The 24,015-nt window shown below is 33.5% G+C and overlaps 1 protein-coding gene across 8 annotated transcripts in view; it reads left to right on the top strand.

Annotated features, from left to right (window-relative positions):
* mob2a (MOB kinase activator 2a) overlaps positions 1–24,015 on the top strand; it is an 87,414-nt gene that overhangs the window by 46,446 nt on the left and 16,953 nt on the right. The window contains exon 1 of one of the 8 annotated variants that reach the window (XR_012399824.1): positions 12,944–13,098. Coding sequence is in view for 1 of the 2 variants with exons in the window: in NM_001002364.2 (NP_001002364.2) it covers positions 13,025–13,098 (74 nt within the window). In the remaining variant the exon portion in view is untranslated. 8 annotated transcript variants of the gene reach the window in all.

The raw sequence follows: 24,015 nt of genomic DNA, 5'->3' as shown, positions 1-24,015 counted from the left end.
TTGTACTTGAGCACTGCTGTTATCAGGAAATCCTTACTGCCATTTGACCCCATTAAAGTCAATGACCGAGAGAGTGTTTCCTTTTCTTGCTCCCTTCAACAAGCTGTTTTACAAAGGTTTTGTGTCAGTTCACTGTACAAAGTGGTAGATTATTCTGCTTTCCTGCACAATGATCTTTTTCTTTTGTATTGGACCCATGTTTGCAACTCACATGACAACCTTCAATCTTTCCCCTTCTGTTTTCTGCTATTACAAATCTTTTGTCTCTTTCCCAAAATAATTGAAAATGTGCCTATGCTTTTTGTTGTCCTTTTAGTTGCACATGTGGGGGATTTGCCATGCAGAGTTAGTTCACTAAAAGGTTAAATATTTCAATAATTACTCACCCTCATATTGTTTCAAATCCACCTTCACTTATATTCAGAACTCAAATTAAGATGTTTTAGATGAAATCTGAGAGCTCCCTCATCCTCCATATACAACAATGGTCCTGAGATAGCCAGAAAATGAGCCCAAAACATTGACAAAACAATCTGTGTCACTTCAGTGGTTTGACTGTAACCATATTAAGCACTAAAAACACTTTTGTGAGGTACAAAGGTAGAAACAACTTGGTTCACCAATGTCTTATGTATCAGATCAGGGTGCACATTTACTTGTAAAAATTAGATATTGCCAAACAGATTCGTATTTAAAGTTTTTGTGGTGCACAAAAGTGATTTTGGAGCTTCATATGACTACAGTTGATGTGATGGAATATATTTGACAATGTTTTCGGTTCCTTTTCTGCACTATTAACGTCTCTAGACTGTTGTCATCTATGGAGGGTGAGAGATCTCTCAGATATAATCCAAAACATCTTCATTTGTTTTATGAAGATATCAGGGAACTGAAATGATATGGTGGTGAGCAGAGTTACTGTATTCTAATTGCATTTTAGGGAGAAAAGTAAAGTAACGGATTACATTTGAAATTTGTGTAATTTGATTACAGTTACTATTGTCAGTGTAATTGCGTTAATTATGTTACAAAATAGTTTTTAAAATACATTTTCCACTACAACGTCAGTTAATGAGCATTCACTTTTAAATTACTGAAGAACACGAGCTGAAATAGGTGCTGATGAGAGTGGCTGCTTCTTCAAGTGGAAATACAGGCATGACTTCGATTTCATTGAGTGTAAAAACAAAAATATTGCTGTGAAATGCAGTTTTGTCCAGTCTCTTAAGAACTTTTAACTGCTTTTATCTTGAGCAGCACAGTATTACAATACTCGTCACCAAGGAAGACACCAGCGCCCAAAAACACGGCAGTTCAATTAATCCTTAACAGGCTAAATTTAATTTTTGTTCAGGATCAGGAGTGAAGGTATCTTCTGAATAAGCGTAGCTGCTTATGGGGCCATTCACAGATCACGTCTTTTGTGTGCGCAAGTTCATTAATTTTAATGAAGGTGCGCGGCTTGTGCACACATATTCAGAACGCATATTGCACACATGCGTATTTTCTAGGCACACCAATTGAAAACCTCAAGTCTCGCAACAAGAACTAATAGACTAGCTTCATGCTTTGTTTCGAATATACACGTTTTGGTAAACTATACCTTAGACCAGAGGTTCTCAAAGTGGGGGTCAGGACCCCCCGAGGGGTCGTGGGACAATGAAGGGGGGTCGCCTGGTGATTTTCAAAAATCAATTAATTTTTATTAAACCTTAAGACTTACTGTATTTTATCAACAACCTACTGAAGAGAAAAAAAATAGTCGTTTATAGTTACTATAAACTATATAGTTACTATAGTAGCTTATAGTTACTAGTTCTATTGGATTGCGACTTCTCGGGTAATTACATTATACTAAAGACACAGCAATACTGTCAGATGCAGCAGATTTTGTAACACCAGGTTAAACTTTCTAGCCCATTTACAGCACTGACATACATAAAAAAAAAAACAAAGAAGAGACTTGGGTCTATTGGTGTGTTTGTGCTCGTCATTGCATACAAGGTTTCTGTATTTATAACCACCACCTCAGAGAATATTGGGGGTCACGAGTCACTGGCATTGTCATTTTGGGGGTCGCGGGCTGAAAAGTTTGGGAACCCCTGCCTTAGACAAACAAAGAACACCCAAAAACTGCAGTTTATTTGCATACTATGGATGTCAATGGTTATAGGTATCCAGTTTTCTTCATGTCTTCTTTTGTGTTAAAAAGACAAACAGGTTTGGAACAAGTGAATGAGAGAATTTTACGTTTTGGGCGAACTCTTGAAGTCTTTGTATATGTCAAGTCAATATGTCAAGCTGCTGTGATCAACCCATTGTAATGTTTCTTAGTGAATATTAAATTTCTAAAGAGATGAAGTTTATTTAGTATTTTTTAGGTATATTTTATATGTTTTAAAAGTAACTTAACAGTAAAGCAGTTAGTAATCTGACCACATTTTACATAAAGTAATTAGTAATGGAATCAGATTACAATTTTCCAGTCGAAGTCAGTAATTTGTGTTCACTTTTTTAAAGTAGCTTGCTCAACACGGCTGGTGGTGAGTAATTAATAACAGTATTTTCCTTTTAGGGTGAACTAACCCTTTAAAAACAGGTTTAGTTATTGAGTGAGGATTCAAGAATGGGGTGTTTTATACAGTTTTATATAGAAGCTAGTTCAAGGTATGCAACTAAATCCATACTAACACACATATGTAAAAAAATAATACAATCTTGGCTGGCAATGACGGAGGAAACACGGCTGCTTTTGAATGGTTGTAAGTGAAGAAAAAGTCACTTTGCAGCCAGAAGGCGTAGTTACAGTATCAACCAGCAGAGGCTAACTTTACCATGCTAACAAACCAAAATGTTGACGTATTTCTGTATTTCTACAGCAGGAGGCGCTGAACTTCATGTAGTAACAACAAAGAGTCCTGCTCACTGTTTTTATCTCTTTGTGCCTTTTAGATAGAACTTTTTTATCACATGGTTTCCTTGTCTGTTCTTTTATTCACTTATTTATTTATTTGTTCTGTTTTTGTCCTTTAGCCCACAGCTGTTTTTTTGTCTTGATCTTTTTAAGTGTTTGCTTGAGCTTATGCAATCCATTTCAGAGGAAGTATCTGTGTGTGAACGTTTAAGACTAGTCATGTGTACCTAATTACTTTACATATTGTCTGTCCACTATGAGGTGCCGTATAGGATTTAAATCAAACTTTGCTTATCAACACATACATAAAACACGTGTATATACACCTATAAATTACTCGCATATACACCTATACTACTGGATGTTCAAAACAACATGGATGAAACTTGTGTATATACATATAAACTTGACGCATGAATACACCCACATACACACGCACATACATATAAACTCGATCCTCACATAAACACTCACATTAACACACGCACATACATATAAACTTGATCTATGCATATACACCCGTAAACTCTCACATAAGAATATAAACTTGATGTGTGCATAAACACCCAAATGACACTTGTGCAAACATACAAAATAAAATTCACAAACATATATACAGTTAGTTGTGTATATACATATATGCAAGTGATTTCATATGTGTGTATGCATGAATTTTCACAGTAAAAGGAAGTTATTTCACTTTAAAAGGAAGTCGTTTAATTTCAACGTAAAAGTCCTTTGAGTGTAATAAGCAAGATTATTATTTGTCATGAATCAGGTTATTGCAAACCTTAAGAAACAGAAATAATGTGATTAATAGAGGAATTTCATCTGTTGAATTATGAAAATAGATTATCCTAATTCTAAAATATAAATCAATAAAAAGGTAATGCAAAGGAATGGTCCTGCAAAATTAAAGGTTTATTATGCAATTAAATTATTGGAAATGTTATTATGGTTTAATAAATATAAAGTTGCTTAAGTAATCATTTTGAATAAAATATGTTTGTCTAATATTAGTTTTTTTATGTTTGTTTTATTATTGGTGTCACTATTCGTCAAGGGTTATGATACACACTCATGTCCAGTAGGGGGCAGGAATGCACTTAAGTGGGTTTTCCTGTCACCAATAAACAGGCTAATGCACCAAAATGCTGGATGCCAGCTGCTGTAAAAATATAAGTAGTAGTTATTAAACACAAAAGGAGTGTCCAGATAATATATATAGCTTTTCCATGGGGGTTAACTTGACCAACATGATGAGCAGAGACTTTTAATCAGCGTTTTTTTTTTTTTTTTTTTTTTTTTTTGTATATGCTGAATAATTAACAATCAAAATTATACCAAAATCTTGCAATTTTGACACCCACATTGTAAATAATTATAAAAATGTAAAAAACAAAACAAGAAGACTATAGGCTACATTAACATTTGCAATAGAATAGAGGAGTTTAGTTTGAGTATACATTTATATTTATAATTCTGGTTTCTTTTTGAACGTCCTTTAAGGGTTCTATCTGTCCATTTATATTTGTGTATGTAATTACCTAATTAAATGAAAAGGTTTTAAATAAAAATATTTCTCATTTTGAATAGTCTATTTATATAGACTAATATTTTATATAACATGTTCATAATTTAACATATTTAATCCCTCTATTAATCACATTATTTCTATCTCATAAGCTTTGCAATAACCAGATTTGTGATAAATGTTTGTGAATTTTATTTATTTATTTATTTTTTGTATGTTTGCGCGAGATGTTATAGGTGTGTTTGCATGCAGTGAATTTGTGTATGTGCACGTGTTGTTGAGGGTGTATATGCATAGACAGAGTTTATATGTATATGCGAGTATGTATAAGTGTGTTTGCATGCTGCGAGTTTATATGTATGTGCATGTAAATGAGGGTATTTATGCGAGAATCCAGTTTATATGTATATGCAAGAGTGTATAGGTGTGTTTGCATGCAGCAAGTTTATATGTATGTGCGTGTGTTAATGTGAGTGTTTATGTGAGGATCGAGTTTATATGTATGTGCGTGTGTATGTGGGTGTATTCATGCGTCAAGTTTATATGTATATACACAAGTTTCATCCATGTTGTTTTGAACATCCAGTAGTATAGGTGTATATGCGAGTAATTTATAGGTGTATATACACGTGTTTTATGTATGTGTTGATAAGCAAAGTTTGATTTAAATCCTATACGGCACCTCATAGTCCACACTGATCAAACTCGTCTCGTCACCTTTCATCTCTTCATTCTCCAAACAAAGGCCTTGATTAGCTTTTGCTACCTCTGAATCCAAGCATCAATGCCTCCATAATTACATTCAGTAGCTCTTTTGAAAAGTCGAGTGCTTTAGTTACTAAATCGATGTTGCTATGGATTACCAGCCGTGTCACATCTTTAAATGAATAATCTTAGTTCACTTTATATATGATGACTACATTCATTTAGATCACTATATCTGGGGGTAAATAAAGGTCACAGCATGTAATATGATGAAACGATGATTAAACTTGTTTTAGATTTATATCTAACAATTAAATTTTAATGACCTATGATGATGGAGATGTTCTGTTATTAAAAATGTGTATATAATTAATTCTACTACTACTACTACTACTATTATTAATAATAATAATAATAACATTTATAATAATAATAGTTGTTATTAATAATATTATTTGTATAAAATGTAACATTCACTGTAAAAAATGCTGAGTTCCATGCAATTCCTTTAGGTTGTCCCAACACAAATCAATTAAAGGTGCTTTATGTAAGTTTTTGACTCTTCAAAAGCATAAAACAACCATTATATATTGGCAGATATTTTAGAAACATGCAAAGTAAATATGTTTATCTGAAAAACAATGCTAAAGTCAGATATTCTGCTTTGAAAATGTGTGTTACGTGCCAGAACATCTGTCTTTGTTTTGGTCCACCTGCCCAATGTTAGTTTAACCAATTATATTTCAGCATCCCGGGTTATCTTTATGGGAAATTGCATATTTGATTCATGCAGTAAGGAAGGCTCTCAGAGTATGTGCCTGCAACCAAAATGTAACCTCCGATGGACCGTAACATCCTCCAAAATGAGTTCCACATGAGGTTATTAATTAGCAAATAATATAAATATTACGAACGTAAAAAAGCAGTTTACATTGTAACCCGTGTCCTAACAACATGTACGTGACTAGATTGGCAGTGATAAGCAATTTGGTTGTTTGCGTCAAACAAGACACGACAGAAAATTAAATACAGCCATTCAGAATCACAGAATAGTGATCTCACTGCACTCCAGTAGAATGGTAAGGTTTATAATCTAATTAATACATATTAAACCTCTTAAACATTATTTCGAACGGTTTATTTTATTTTGAAGATCTGAGGTGAACAATCTGCTGCTGCTTTCAGTAGTATGGCAATAAATGTAAAATGCAATTTAAACTCACATTATTAGCATTTAACACTGAATAAAGCGCATGAGCTGTACCTTAAGGGATCGCTGTTCACCTGTGAGAAATAGAAGCTGTTTCTAAAATATACATTTCAGGTGTTGGGTAGGACAAAAACTCCTTTTAGTATGAAAACTATTGCGTGCCGTTGCTTTTAGTTTGAAAATGGTTCAAATCAGCCCTTAATCAGCCTTTAAGCTCGATAGTCAGGTACACTCACATCAATCTGGCAACCTGCGCTTGAGTGAACTCATCAGAGGAGCCGAGTGAAATGTGTTTTGATCCAGGAGTGCAATACCTAGTTCAACCACTGGGTGTCAGACTTACATACTGCACTTTTAAGTTAACTTTATTGTTTTATGTTCAATCCACTGAAATTTGTAAAAAAAAATAAGTTGTCTCAGAAAAAAACTTTTTTATTGTGTTGTTTTAGCTTATTTTAAATAAGTAGTTTGAAGCAAAAGTCATTTAGTGTTATTTTAGATCTTCTTTTATGTCTAAGTACTAAAATATCAGTTTAAATAATGGATGCTAAAGCGCATTTTGGCATCACGTAGTACTCTCTATAGTAGGGAATAAAAAATCATATTAAAAAATGATATCCATTTTACGACTAGTTAAAAATTACATGTAACAATGTTACAAAATAAAAACACCTTTAACCAATACACTAAAAACTACAAATAAAGTTCAACATTACTTAATATAATTTCTTTGTTTAAATTTTTTGCAACCACTTACGTTAAACATTTTAGTAAATCAAATGAATCATACAGTATGGCCATGATAAAAAACAAAGCCAAGTGGACCATAGTGTATTTGGTGCTAATTTGCTTTTTCTTTTTGTTAAAAATATGAAAACATGTAATGATAAGGATTGTGAAATGGAACCAAACAGGTTATATTTCATCCCCACACTATATGATTTTCAGTTTTTGTTGGATAAGCCTTGCACAATTCCTTTGAAAACAAGTTAAAACTGAAACTATTTTAAAATTTTGATTAACTTCTGATTCTGATATACTTTTGATTTAAGATTTTGTTGAGACATGAGGGTTTGTTAGTAGGTTCGTTTACCCCATATCCAGATTCCCTTCTGGAATGCGGCGTGTGTATGTGGTGAAGCCTTTTGAACATGCTACAACGTGCTTTCAACATTCTCTGTCACTCTTTGCTTCATTTACTCTTTTTCTCACTTGCTTTTTCTGCCCCTCTGGCCTTTTTTACACAATTTTTATAGCGCCTGATAATTTTCAGAGGAAAATAATAATGAAGTCACAACTGTTTTTTAAAAAATAAGACTTTATACATTAAAAAATTAAATTATTCTGCAAATATTCAATCCAAAATCAAAAGAAGTAAGATTTATTTCACCAGCACTATTAAAAAAAGCTACTTTTTTATGTTTCCTGAAAAGTATTCTTCCTTATCTTTCTCTCTCTTGCTTTCGCTGCTCCCTGCTGTGTGTTTTCCTAGTCGGGAGCTGAGCGTGTTGGTTCATGTAGTTGCTGCCCTGCAGGAATTTGCGATAGGATGCAGGTCCATGTTAATAATGGCCATCTTCCAAAATCTCTTCAGGACAACCGGGGAGATGAGTATTAAAAGGACAGTTCACCCAAAATAACACATTTACTCACTATTTATTTACTCTCCCTCAAGTGCTTCCAAATCTTTATGAATTTCTTTAGTCTGTTTGAACACAAAAGAAGATATTTCGAAAAAATCTTAAAACTGATAACCATTGACTTCAATAGAAAAAATAAATACTTGGTAAGTCAATGATTACTGCACTGTACGAAAAACAAGTCATGACAAATGTTTTTGTTACTTTTACACTCAAACAGGACTTTTTCTACTTTTTGAAACTACCTATTTTAAAAAATGAGTTGAAACAACATAATTCTTAGGGTTTTTTTCGGGGACAACTTAGTTGTTTAAATTATGGCAGTAGTATGGCAATAAATGTCATGTGAAATGGCATTCAAACATTATTAGCATTTAACACTGAAGGAAGCACATGAGGTGTAACTGAGGTGATCAGTTTATTCTGTTCTCCTGTGAGAAACAGAAGCTATTTTTAAAATATAAATTTCAGGTGTTGGTTAGGGCAAACACTTCAGGAAAATATTTTTTCTACTGGGTACCGTTGCTTTAAGTTAGAAAACGTTTCAAATCAGCCTTTAGGTTTGATAGTCAGGCACGCTCATGTTGGTGTCTCAAAACTCGTCAAATTAGAAGCCAAGTAAAAATGTGTTTTGATCCAGGAGTGCAATACCTAGTTCAACCACTGGGTGTCAAACTTACATACTGCACCTTTAAGTTAAATTAATCGGTTTGTGTTGCGACAACATGAAGAAAATGTGTGGAACCCTGCATTTATTTTTCGGCGTATTAATTTCAAAGAATTAATCAGGCTTCAACTTTTTTTTAATCATACAAAGTTGAACTATTTTTAGTCAGTTTGAATGATGCAAGTTGAGATGACTAGAAAAATTAAATTGACTCAACAACAAACAACGAAAGAAATGTAAGGCTTCCAGCTTTATTCAAATATATATTTTGTGTTCCGCTGTAGGAAATAAAGTTTAAAAGGTTTGGAATAAATAATAGTAAAATTTATCTTTAATAAATGATAAAAATAATTTAACAAATTCTCAGCAAAATTAATTTAGAAACAAATTATATACTTTAGTAATTAGTACACTTTAAAATATTTCATTTGCTGTCAAATACTCATTTAAAATTTGCTGAAACAACACAATTCTTGAGTGCCTTTTGGGAAAACTTTATGGTTTTATGTTCAATCCACTTAAATTTGATAAAAAAAAATCAAGTTAATTTAATTGATTCGTGTTGCAACAACATGAAGTAATTGTGTGGAACCCTGCAAAAAAAATTAAGTTGACTCAACAACAAAGAAAGAAATGGGAGGTTTCCAGATTTCTTCAAATATATATACACTATACTTTAATAAATGCTAAAAACAATTATATTAAAAAATATTCAATACATTATCTGCAAAATTGATTAAAAAAAACTATATTAAAAAAAAATTAGTTTTAGTATCTTTGATGAGAATGGTTTTGTGTAAACCTTTTAGTTTAAATGGTTGACCAAAACAAAAATAGACCAAATTTTGGGAGGTTTTGCTTTTTGGGAGTCGTTTTATAAGGTGTACTATTTTAAATGCGGTAGATTTTCAAGACTGATCGAAGATGGATGAACTCATTTTTCTACTGAAAATCACAATCACAGTAAATATTTTGAGAGTTTCTTGCTGTGTTTCTTTTTCTGCGATTGCAGGAAGGTTGTAGTTCTTATCTGTCTTGTTCATCTGGGTTCGCCCTGGGCATTTCAGCAGTGCTGAATTACTCATCTGCTGGATGCTTTAGCTCTGGGCCTCATGTGCTGTGTCTGAGAGGATTTTTTTCCTGTTTGCTTTGTCTGAGAGGAATGTTCGTTGACTTTCTTACCGAACAAGTCGAGCGAGCCATGTGACCAATCGTATGATCAAGCTCGAGGAACAAAAAACAGTAATTGTTTTTGGCACTGGCATAAACTGGATCACTTTATTTTAAGTTTCAATTCCTGCTATTAGCTAAGATTTGTAGCTCAGTAAACTACTAATCTGATGCTTGTTAGTAATTAATCGTTGGGTTTAGGTTAGGATTAAGTTTGTAAAATAAAATAAGTACTAATAAACTGCATATATTTTAATAAAAGGCAGATGATAAGCCAGTTGTTAATAATGAGGGTTGGTACTTAAATTAAAGTTAAACCTTTTTTTATTACTATTTTTTATGTATTTTTATTTGATTTGACCATGTTAAAAGAGATAGTTCACCCAATGATTAAATTTACGCACTATTTACTCATCCTCATGTGGTTCCAAATCCTTTATGTTTCCTTTGGTTGAACACAAAAGAAGATATTTTTTAAAAAGACAAAAAAAAAAAAAAAAAACAGTAACCATTGACGTCCATAGTAAATTATATCATGGAAGTCAATGGTTACAGATTTCTAACATTCTTTAAAATATCTTCTTTTGTGTTCAACCAAAGACAGAAACTCATAAAGATTAAATGCATAAATAAATGTTGACATAATTTCCAGTTTTAAGTAAACTATCCCTAAATGTTCTTATTTTTGTTTAATTTTTCATTTGACCTGCTCTAATTGAACAAGTTGAGTGATGAGAAACATTGTAGCCAAGCTTATGTCATGACTATTACTCACACTGGCCTTATGTCACTGTCTCAGACATGACGTCTGGTCCTTATTTTGTTTTTTCTTCTATAATGGGTCTATATGGACATATGAGAACATGACTAAATGTGTAGGTCTGAACTGGAAGCACATGCTGTAAATCAGTGACTTGATTGTGTTATCAGACATGGCAGATGCTGCTAGTATGTTGTTTCAGTTGTCGTGAATCAGGTGGTGAGTAAACATCTCACAAAGTGTGTGGGATCACTTTTAGTTGAGCCTCAGCTGACAGATAACGTGTAATCCTCGTGTATTTTTTCCAAAAAAGTGTCTGTTACATAATAGGATTATTAAGATAATGTACTATTTTTTATTTTAAGGGATAAAAAACAGACAATTCTGTCATTATTTACTCACTGTTTAATCATTTCTTTTTCTGTTGAACACAAAAGAAGATATTTTAAAGAATGTTGAAACTCTAAAGGTGTCTGCTGGGTCTTAAAAGTTGATCAATTTAGAGAATTTGAAGGCCCTTAAAAAGTATTTTAAAAGTCTTAAATGCTACTTTGCAATGTATTATTAAATTGTATGCTAAAGTTTGCCTGAATTTAATGTGTAAATATCAGGATGCTGTGTAGTTTGAAATCACTAAAATCCAGCTACATTTGACACCACTCTGCTTTGTATACTGCAGTAACCAAGGCCACATTTATTTCATGTTATTTCTGCTGTCTGAATTAGCGTTTGTGCGAGGCGTTTCTGATGGGATAGGACAGTAAATTTGATGTTTTTCTCTCTTCTGTCCACCGTTATCAGCCTCACACAATTTTTTTCCTTTTTCTGGAAGTCTTGATAACACCATTAAGAAGTTTTTCTTTTATAATTTCAGCAAATTGAATCGTAAAAATAATAATTTTTTTGTACTCTCCCATTCACTCCACTCTAAATTTACCCAACTATGACAACTTCCGCTACTGAGAGACCCAGACATGTGAAATGGGTCCATAGGTGCCCTGTGCTGGATTAGCATATTTATTCAGTATATCAATAATGTTGTAGTTTAGGAGTGTTTTTTTACTATCAGTATTTATTTAGTAAATATACTGTAAGGTAAAATCTCGCCAGTGTTTCCTTTTGAAACCTAAAGTGGTTATGAGGTCTTAAAATGTATGAAAAGTGTCTTTAAAAGGTTTTAAAAGTTATTGAATTTTACTCTTTGATTCCTGTATGGACTCTGAACCTGTAACCATTTACTTTCATAATATTTGTTTCTCCTACTATGAAAGTCGATGGTTACAGGTTTTTTGCTTCAAAATGTTTTCTTTTGTGTTCAACATAAAAAAGAAAACTCCAGTATACTTGAGGACGAGTAAATGTTCTTTTTTGGGCGAACTGTCCCTTTAAGAAAATTTCTAAATATGGTATTATTCCTTATCTGTTATCAGATTATGTCTAACTTGGTTTGTTTCTAGAATGTTGTGCTTTTGTAATTCACTGGCTTCTTAATTAAACATTTGTAGTCTGGATTTCATGGAAAGAAGCACAAGATGCCAATTGTGAAAAGCCTTTTGTAACAGTTTATATAACTGTCTTTCTAGTGAGGTAAAAATGAAGCACTTTTAGTTACTTTTAGTCACCTGAAAAAGTAAAAAAAAAAACATTACAATAAGTTATTAAAAGAAATGTTTTATGTTTATATTTTAATAAGTTAATCAGGTTTCAATTAAAGTTATACTAAGTTTACCTTAATGTTTTCATAAATTTGACTTATATAAGTTGATTACCAGAAACATTTTAAAATGTAAGGAATATTTTTACAGTGTATGTATGTCTCTAATTATTTTATCTTTGATCATTTTCGTTGTGAAAATGTGAATTAGGCTATATTGACCACCTCATTCACAAACTTCACTCAATCATTCCTTTAAAATGTCCCTTTATATAACTGACTTGGAATTTAGAATTTCTTTTAATATTTAATGAAGATTTCTGTCTAAAATAAGTTCATCCCAAAGTAAAGTTAAGAAAAATACGTGATTCGTTGTTTCGTTTCGTCAGAAAGTGTTGCAATTATGGTAAATGGTTCTGTTAAACTATAAAGAAGTTGTTCGGAAGTTGGTTTACACCACATTTGCCGGAATATAAAACACACTGTCTGACCCACAGCATCAACAAAGAGCGGTCCTTGAAACTGTATGATAACCACAGCACGCCCCGCCTATTCGCGTATGATTGGCTGCCGTCTGGTGTTAACACATCACGCCCCGCCTGTGCAGTGTTCTGATTGGATGACCGGTTGTAGAACGAGGACTTGGGAGCAAGAACTTTATATCCACTCGCAACGCAGACTTTGAAAACATCTGTGTGAGGGGAAGGGAAAAACCGGTCACTTCAAAACGGCTTGGACTCTCAGTCCTTTTTGTCGTCAGCACTTCGGATATGCACTCGCAGAAAACTCCCAGAAACGGATTAAGTTGCAAGATGGTCCTTCAGGCTGTTGGTAAAGTTTTAAGGTAACGTGATCTTGTTGTTTTCGTACATAAATAGATGTGCATGTCTCGTGCAGCTCCAAAAACGTAAACGGGGATATGCAGTTAACAATATAACAATGCTACGTTCATAAATATACATGATATATAAACAAAGTGAGTCTATAATGTCAGAAATAAAACTTCTTACTGCCGTTCCAGGTGTAAAGTACCCTCAAGAGCCAGGTAAAGTTGGCTTCACACATTCGGACTTTCTTCTTAATATTATAATTTCAGAAAAGTATTCTTTGCAAATTCTAAATAGTGAAAAAATATTAGCAGCCAATGACTATCAAAGTACATCATTCTTCACTATAAACAGTGCTAATGTTGTTTTCAATCATACTTACACGTGATTTAAGACCGAATATTCAAAGTACCATGGTAAACAATATAAGGAGTATGCCAGAAGTTTTCACTTAACGAATGTGCGAATATAAAACCAACTTTACCTCAATATACACTATATCTGTTGAGAATGGTATACTGTAAACATGGTTATGTAGGCTATTTTAAGATTATTATAGACTGAGATACTTATAAAGTTATTACATTTGCAAGACTTAAAACTAAGTCGTTATCCATATACAGATTACTAAATATGAGGGAACTATCTGAGTGAACTTAAATAACTTTGACATTTCTTGGAGGTCATTAACAGCTATTTAAAAAATGTACCCTTGACATGTCCTCATAAGAATCCATTATTTTTATTACCATGAACAGCAAGAACAAAAGATAAACAATTTGACCGCAAATATCACATTGGTTGAGCGATACAACGTGTCTTGTGCATTTTCATGAGAATAACTTCGAGCACTTGGAGGTAACTAATGTCGAAATTCATATAACGAGTGCCTAAAAACGAATATCTTAATATTTTTAGATGAGTGGAAAATTATCTGTCATTTTATTTATCCTATATGTTTGCATGTAAACTTTATTATATCAATGTGCTCTAAGTCTTATTAAAGTAAACCCTAAAGTATTTGTTTATCCTAAATGTGTATGTATATATATATATATATATATATATATATATATATATATATATATATATATATATATATATATATATATATATATATATATATATATATATATATATATATATATATATTTGGATGATTTTATATTAGCCTATATATTATAAATTGTATTACAGTGAAAGTTGTAGGATAGTTCACCCAAAAAATTTAATTCTGCCATGATTTACTTACCCATCACTTGTTCAAAATGTAAATAAGTATCTCCCATGAAACATAAAAGAAGATATTTTGAAAAAAATCTGGTTGCCATTGACATTAATAGTGATTTTTTTTTTCTTTTTTGGAAGTTGAAGGGTACCAGCAACCAGCATCTTTAGTGTTCAACAGAAAAAGAAACTCATAATAAAGTTTTAGAACCACACAAGGGAGAATAAGCGACAGAATTTTCGATTTTGTGTGAACTATATATTTTAGTACTAATAATATTATTTAGCAAGACTTTTTGATTTTATTGCTTGTAAAGAATGACAAGAAACTCATTGTTTTATAAAATGTAGTAGAGTTTAATATTTACTTTTGTAAAACTTAAAACGTTAGAAAAAAATATGCTATGGAATGTAAATTAAAAGTAGATTACCAAAATAAAAATAACAGTTTGATAAAGCACAGATACTTAAGTACTGTATAGAAAAAGTAGAAATATTTAGTCACCACTGGTGTGTTCCTAATGAGAAGAAAAACTCAAATTAATTTGTGAGTTGTGTTAGGAGAGATAGAGAGAGAGGTGGGGGGATGGTTTACAGAAACCAATCTCTTCATTTACCTATCTGTTGTGATGCTGATGAGCTCTCCTTGTGTCGTTCCCATGGCACTATTGCTGTGTTTAACACAATACTGTCATCTCAATGTCTTTTCACACATGCTTCAAGCCCATGAAAACTTGGAAGTCCAAATGTGGCTAAACATGCTCAGTCAAAGGACAGAAAACACTTTAGCGTTAGGCATGATGGTTATGGTCTATGTTTAAATTGTGTTAAGTGGAAACGGGTGTATCATCATTCTGACTGTACAGTATGATTCCTTTTTTATTTTTAAAACATATTACTTTAATCAAAGACTATTACAAGAACCGTATGCCAATATTTTGTGGTGCTCGTGTTAAAAATTTAAATGTTATATTGGTTTTTGTTAATGCATGAGTCCATTGATTGTCTATGGAGCCCAGTAGACAGATGTACTGTATATAGATCAACATGCTCTCATATATGGCTAAATGCATTTATTTTTTTTTTTTTTTGTAAAACTTATATTTATGTAAATGTTGTAAACGTTATATTTATGTAATCTTATGTTTGTGAAAACATATGGGTTCAACAACTTTATCAATTCTTTAATTAAAAAAAATAACCTTTTACTGAACTGTACTGAAAATATATGTGATAGCAACAATAAAGAACAACAACTCTTGAGGCCATGTACACACATACACAGTGATTTTATAATGGAGTTTTCTCTGCCTTTGTTTTTAAAAAGATCTTCGTTCACATTTTAAGGGCACACCGAACCAACAGGTGGCGATAAAAGCTTTTAATGCTGAATTCACACCAAACTTCAATAAAAAAAAATTTATGTGATTTATACACCAAGAATGTATTTTATGTCATATATAAGCAGTGTATTCAACAGAATATTGTTTTAGCACAGTTCCAGGTGTAAATAACCTCCCCAAAAAGCCCATATACTATTTTGAGGTTAAGTTGGTTTCACACTTATTGGTTTCACACATTCGGATTTTCACCTTAATAACATAATTTCATAAACTATTCTTTGCAAATTCTAAATAGCAAAATCTTATTAGCAGCCAATGACTATTAAAGTACATTGTTCTTCACAATAAAAAAATTGTGCTAATTCAAGCAGAATTATCTATTTGCGTGAGTACAATACATAAAAATTTATGCAAACACGAGAAAAGAGGTAGATTATGCCACGGGGCATACAGCAGAAAATATGGGTTGCGTTTGCCATGAATGTACGGAATTTGCCTCAATCCAGTTTTCTGCATTTGGTGTGAACCTAGCCTTCTTGGCTAAACACAAAATACAAAACAGTGTGTATGCTGGTGTCATGTTTTCGCAAAATTCGTTTGAAGAAATTCCTCATGCTGCCTGGATTTTTTAGGAAAGTGCAACTTCTCGTTAGGCCTGTCACGATATCTAACTTTTGTCGTACAATATATTGCACCAAAATATATTGTGATAAACAATATTATTGCCATTTTAAGACCATTTTATGGCACTCATTATATGATGCCAAAATGACAATACAATATGATTGCAATGCAAGTACACTCTTCCAAAGAATGCATAATATACTTTTTTGTCAAACATTTCATTTAATTATAATCATTTTAACATTTTAAAAATTAGGCATTGGAATCAGGATGTGAAAAAGTATATTCTCGGATAAAATGTTACTAGAATTGGTTTTTATGTAAAGGTGATATATATGCCAGTGCCAGTGTATTGTATGATAAGTCAATATATTGATTATTTGGACAGGCCTACTTCTCATCAACAACCCATACACTGTTAAAAAAGCAGGGTTCCGCACTTTCGTTCATGTTGTCCCAAAACAAATCAATTAAGGTAACTATTGTTAAGTAGATCAAACATAAAACAATTAAGTTGTGCTAAAAACAGTGCTATTTCAGCTAATAATTTTAACAAGCAGGAAAAATCTTTTTTTGAGAGTGTATGCAGTTCTCGGTTTCCTTAAAGTATGTATAAGTTGTAATAAATGAAAGCAGATAAAGCTGACATCAGAATTATTAGCCCCCCTTTGAATTTTTCTTTTTTAAATATTTCCCAAATGACGTTTAACAGAGCAGGGGAATTTTCACAGTATGTCTGATAATATTTCTTTCTTCTGTAGAAAATCTCATTTATTTTATTTTTGCTAGAAGTAAAGCAGATTTGAATTTTTTAAAAAACATTTTAAGCTTAACATTATTAGCCCCTATAAGCTTGTTTTTTCAATAGTCTACAGAACGAATCATCATAATACAATGACTTGACAAACTACCATATCCTGTCTAGTTAACTTATTTAACCAAGTTAAGCCTTTAAATGTCACTTTAAGCTGTATTGAAGTGTCTTGAAAAATATCTAGTAAAATATAATTTACTGTCATCATCATGGCAAAGATAAAATAAATCCGTTATTAGAAATGAGCTATTAAAACTATTATGTTTAGAAATGTGTTGAAAAATAGTTTTTCTTTGTTTAATCATTCTAACTTCAACTGTAGATGCCGGGTTGTTTCACTGCTGTTTACTGATTAGCAAATTATAGTTTTGGTATGCATATGGCAGCTTTGAAGTTTTCTCAGAGTTCGGTTTGAGTCAGTATGATTTAGGGATGTTTAGATGTTTTAGCTGCTGGATAAGAATGTGCACGGCGCGTTGCATAATTCCAGGCCTCATGCTTAGTTCATCTTGGAGATTCTGAACAGCACACAGCACTTAATAATCACTTTTGACAAGATGTTTACTTGGCAGTGCAGTTGATTGTTTAATTGTTTAAGTTCCCCAAAGAACTTGTGATCCCTATCCATACCGAAAACCTTTTAAGAAAGCCAGCCAACACGTATTGCTGTGCCACAATCTTCTCCTTTAATGTTTAATATTTTGATTTGAATCACAAGAAGACACTGAAGACTCTGATTGTCCTGTTTTGATTTTGACAAAAGCAAGAATAAATAAAATTAGATAAAATAAAATGAAAAAAAAAATGTATTTGTGGGTCCTTAGTATGGATTTCCCTGAAGGTAAGTTTTATTTTAGCTTTCTTTGGGTTTCGTAATTTTCCAGGAACTACTTTGTTTCATGAATTATGCGGCACGGGGCAAATTCTCAAGCCATTAGCTAGTATATTTTAGGAGAAAGAAAAACTTTCTAGCTGCCAGCGGCCCTCCTGATACGCACGCACACACATACCATGCCCACTCTTAGCAGTTTCCCGCAGATATCTTTGCCATAAAAGGCATTGTAGATTTTAAGGTTTTGACCATAGACTTGTATCATCCAATCAGTTGCAGAAAACCATTTGTTTGTTCAGCAAACACTAAACTCATGGTTCAGTTGTACAAACTACCATTTTGGGCTCCAGTTAAATCTCACTTCACTTCACTTTGTTTTCGAGTTTGGTTGTTTATAGAGGTATATTTAATTTAGGCTTGATTGCAAATTCATGTAAAGTTTAATGGCAATTAGGTAAACCATTGATTTAAATGCTTGAGATGCACAGCATTGCTATAATGTTCACTTTGTTACAAAAGAGTGACACCTTTATTTTGTAGAATTTTATTTTTAAAATTTGCAATTCCATGGTTGCGTGATGATGTTACTTTCATGTAGGCCTGCATGCTATTGGGAAAATAAGCATCATTGAGTACATGACATGTTGTTAAGTATTGCAATAACAACGTTTTTGCTATTTTAATAAATTTATTTGTTTTTGAAGTGATCACATGCCAAAATTAACCAAAAAAATGTAAAAGGTGCAAATATTTAGACTAAAACCCTATGAATGAGTGAATGAATTCTAAGATGTTGTTACTTTCCTCTCTTTTCTTGACTTCCACCATTATTTATTATTGATCTTATTGTTTTATGTACAATCTGAGTAGCCATTGGAACATTATTGGCTGAAGACTTCTGGTCTCATTCACTTCTGTTGATTTTTAGCCACTTTAGCTGCTTGATGCTGCAATCTGGTATTTTCTTATATTATTAGGGGTTTAGGCGTGAAGCGCTGAAATGTCAAAAGGCTTGGAATTATGTGTTCGTGGGAGAACTGTCTACTCCTAAACATAGGTCCTAAATGAATCTCCAGTGGTCAGGTGGTACAGCAGTCTAAGGGTGCTTTCACATCTGTAGTTCGGTTCATTTGGTCCGCACCAAGGGCAATAAATAATACATTGTTGCATCTTCTGCCGTCTTTGGGTCGTTTTCACACCACACTGCTGGCTTTGGTCCGAACCAGTTTAAACGAACCAAAATGCACTCATCTGACAAAATTCACATCTCTTATTGGCCAGATGTTGTTGGACATATTTCCTAAACTGCTTATTGATTGGTTAGAATTCACGTGCCGGAAAATGTCAATGAAATTCTGCAGGTAAACAAAACCGGCAGACACAAAATTACGCTTTTTACTATGAAGGGACGACTGCGCTGGCTGATTGTTTGCCTGCTTTAGACAAACTATACATTTCGAGAATAAAGCGCGGCCGCGGCTGGAAAACAAGGTTTTAATGCATCGCTCGTCACTTCAGGAGGAGGCGTGAATTAATTTAGCTAAACTGTGACATGGTCATCTTGCGAAAATATTACCAACGATCTATGAGGTTATGTTTTCCCCTCTCTCTCTATTGGTAAAGCGCTGTCAACAAATATTTTTCCTCCATATCCCATAATGCACAGCGCATAGGCCTACGGCAGCTGAATTAGTCAGAAACTTTTTTTTACCTTTTGCGGTTTGACCTGTTTTAATATGGATCATATTCTCACCACAAACGAACCGCTCCAGGGTTCGTTTGAAAGCGTACCGAAACCACCTCTTCAAGCAGGTCTCGGTACGCTTGTTTGGTCCGCTTTTGGTGCGCACTAGAGTACGATTGCTGCATTCTCACCTGCCCAAACGAACCGCACCAAGAGGGAAAACGAACTCTAGTGCGATTCAATCAAACTAAATAAGTCAGGAGTTAAAGCACCCTAAGTCGAAGCTCTCAGAAAATTCCCAGTTTACAAATTGAAATTACAACTAGTTCTCTAAGAACTAATGCATGAATTGAATGAATTACAGTAATTGTTACATGGTATGAACTAGACATGGGACAATAATCATTTTCAAGGTATACCATGGTTTGAAAAAGTCAAGGTTTTAAAACCGTCAAAATTTTCTTTAATACTGTTCCTAAGATATGTTTACTATTTTTATTTACTTTTTTGTTTGTTTTTAGGACAACAGTATCTCCAGCAGAAAAGATATCCAAAGATGCTGTTTTAAATTGTAAAAAAAACTGTTTTTGAAATTAATAAAGACAGCAGAAGTCAATAATTCATTTAAATTATTTAGCCTCACGTTTACGCTTCCAAAATTGGTAAAATGTTTCTCAAAATAAAATATATTGTGTTCAAAAAGGAAAAAAAGTTCACACGGCTTTTGCGAATCGATCATGCTATTTGCATGTACATTTTTAGCATTGACATTTTAATAAACCCATAGCCCTCATAACGAAACTTCATACCAAACTTTTTTTTTAATCGTCATGACAATGGTGTACAGTTAATAACACCGATACCAATTTTATCTCCCAGCAATAGTCATAATCACACCCCTACTAGAGTAAGCTCCTAATGTCTGCCAAAGATCAGATTTTTAAACTTAAGCATGTAAAATGCCTAAAATGCTCAATTCGCACCATATCATTTACTTAATTTGTGCCGAGAATGGCACTGCAGGATGTCTGATCGCATCTAAGCATTGACCATGAACATGTAAATCACTCGCGCTTGACACTTCATCCGTGTCTGGTGTAAATGTACCTTTTATACTTCTTCGCTGAGTGTGTGCGGATGGTCCGGCTGTTTCCCCACACAGCTGCATACCCTTGACCAAACCCTAATGCACACCACTAAAAAATGTAACTACACTTTGCGACGAGGCAGAGTGCAAGATCTGTGATTGATTAGATTGGTAGTTATGATGAGCGTGAGTGGGGCTCACACTCATCTGCCAAACTGCGACCATGAAGTGAGTCCAGTGGCCGAGGAGTCTAACAAGTGTTGAGTCTCGTGGAGGATGGCGACATTTGTTTAGTGTTCATTTTTTGATTAAAGTTGTAGAACATTTGCCAGTTCCCACCTCTGTCTTCCTTGAATGAGTGCAAGTTTGAATTATTTCTTTAGAATTGCACACAAAACCCAAAACACCAGCAAATCTTAACACATTGGACATAGTAACCCCTCCTGCTACTGGTGTTTTTGTAGTTTTTATTTCCATTGCAGTTCAGACAGAATGCTCGCACAGCGTGGGCTACATGCAAGGTATGCACCGTGGGGCATTTACTCGACACTCGTTCTTGGTTGTGGCCCACTGGGAGAGCCAGGCTGTGTTATCTTGATTTTACAGTCTGTTATTAATGTAAGTTTGCTCTCTTTTTATAATCATATGTTGTGATCATTTGGGCATCATTGTTTTTTCCAAAGGACAGTTGCAGCAGTGGTAGTGAAATGTATAATATCCTCAAGGGATGTTATCTTTTTTTTGTTCTGTTTTGACTTCCTTAAAATGTTGATTTATTAGTATTTTGTGTTTATTTCGATCAGTTTTGGACCACGTTATTTAAGCAGTAAATTGCATCATACTGGGAATTCCCATGGTGATTTATTTTAACCGTTTTCCTGTTTTACACACAACACTAATCCAGTGTTGCTAAACAGAATGACTCCAAATAAAGTTGAAGTTTAACAGACTTCCCACACTCCAGTGGTGTTTGATCAGACTGTGCTTCATGATTAACCCTTTTCATAACAGTAAGACCTTGATATGGACAAGATCTTTCCCACTCGGAAGCAATCCAGTCCAACAGACAACTCCTTTGTCTGAGCTTCTATTTAAAAACATTGTTTATGGACTTTGGACCATAATTGTTGGCCCTATGATGAACTGTTGCATATGAAAAAAGGGGAAATGGTGATAGTGGTCAGAAACTTGAAGTTGTGAATGAAATGTTTACAATGGAGAGAGACCTTAACTGGAGGTTGGTGGATGACCAATATATTTTGGGAGTTCCTTTGCAAAACAACAACAACAATGTCTTATGGTTGTAAGGAAGAAGAGTTAAAGAGTTTGAAAAGAGAAATTCTTGATAGAAGTGTCTAACGTGTTTAAGCCAAAGATGAGTTAAAACGAGTGTAAGGAGATTTTTTTATAACCTTCGCCCCAGCCAGCTGCGGGATCTGCCAGAGCAGTGCAATTATGCCATTTACATGTTAAAACTAGCACTGGAAGCTCAAGTCTGTTTTGACACCAACGTTTGAAACGGACGAGAAATGTGGGTTACTCCAAAGAAGTGAAGCTGTAGGACTAGTTTAGTCTGGTTTCATTTCTTTCTTAGAAATCATTGAAAGTACTTGCAATTTTGTGTTTGGATCTATTCTGACTAGTTTTAAAGTGTATACAATAAGGCAGAGTTAACCCCTAATTTTAAACTTGCAGTTAATTTACTCATGCTCATATAAAACAAAATGTCATTAGAACATTAAGGATTTTTAGCTTAAAATGTACATGCTTGGTGATCGATCAACTGCTATTCATTTGCTGCATAGAGATGTTATATTAAAATGCTTATCCTTAATTCGACAACCTTGGATTAAAAAAAAAGTGGCTGAAAACTTGAAACCAAATCATGGTGGATAACAGAATTTTATGACAGAAACATTTGACAAGCCAAACCTGACTCAGTTTAGTATGTCAAGTGGTAAAAATCCCCAAAGGCTGAACATTTGAAAATGACCTACTATGTAAGACAAAATTATTAATTTGAACATTATGGGTGTGACATTTGGTATAAATTTCTTAAACAAATTCACATGGAATGTACTATAAATGAGACATTAAAATATTTGTTTGTGTTTGAAATAATAAACAAATAAGACTAGCCGCAGAGTTAAGAGATCAAAACAATATCAATCTGTAAACATGTTTTATATTTAAATTGAGTAAAATTACCATGGGTTATGGATGTGACCAAAAACATTAGCAAGTTTAGTGTATTCAACACGCTTTGTAGAAATTCTGTGAATAAATCTACACAATCTAAAAGAAATAATGCTAATTAAAAGGACAAGAGTTTGCTCTCTGTAAAACAAAAAATATTTATTTTATTTTTAAAGTTTAAAGCTGGGACATCTCTCCATTACAGATGTGATTTTATTAAATCAAATTAATTCATTTTTAAATGTTGACAGAGTCAAGCTAAAAGGTTGATTTATACTTTTGCATCTAGCGCATGCGTATTGTCAAGTGCCACCTTCGCATGGTTCTCGCCATAGCTAACACTGCCACTAAAAAATGTAACTACACCTAGCAACAACGCATAGCACTTAGTGGTGCTGACGAGTATGGGGAGTGCAGAGAGCTGCACGAATCCCCTGGAGCGAGTGTTTACAAGCGACAAGTCCTGTGAAGGAGCTCCAGTTGAGAAACTTTTGTTTTGTTTATTACCTTATTTCTACCCTACCGTATACCTTATTAAAGTTGTTGCATGTCCACCTGTTCCCGCCTCAGAAGAAAGTGAATTTGAGCTACTTGTACATTAATGTAGCAAGAAACACGACACAGCCTAAAGTAATTTTACAGTTTTGAAAAATACAAGACTACACAAATAATTTTGCTAATGCTATGTTCACACCAGACACTCTTTGCGTGGATAAATCAGGCTATTTGTGTGTAAAAGACGCATGAAAATTTTGAGTTATCTTGCATTATTCACACGTCAAATTCGCTTTATTCGCACGTCAAATTCACTTCATAGTTGATGCAGATTTGCGTTATGGGCAGGGCAGGGCTTCTGTCTGCACGGTGACTCGAGCTTCATTGCTAAATGTCTAACATGGATTTTATTAAGATAGTAGCTGTGCTTTATGTGGTTTAGGAATGCTGATAAAAAGCATATATTGGTTTGGTGCCGTGTCTGAATCCACTAGATCCTTTCAGTGGCGCACCCAGCTCTGTGAGTTTATCAAGTCCTCCAGAAACTATACCTGGATGATGGGTGTCTATTCATGTCTTTGCAGTGACTTAACGTGAATCATTGGCGCTTGGCGCTTCATGTGCATCTGATG

The sequence above is a fragment of the Danio rerio genome, chromosome 25, assembly GCF_049306965.1.
Source record: "Danio rerio strain Tuebingen ecotype United States chromosome 25, GRCz12tu, whole genome shotgun sequence".
Classification (NCBI taxonomy): Eukaryota; Metazoa; Chordata; class Actinopteri; order Cypriniformes; family Danionidae; genus Danio; species Danio rerio.
This window is presented reverse-complemented; position numbering and strand designations above follow the sequence as displayed.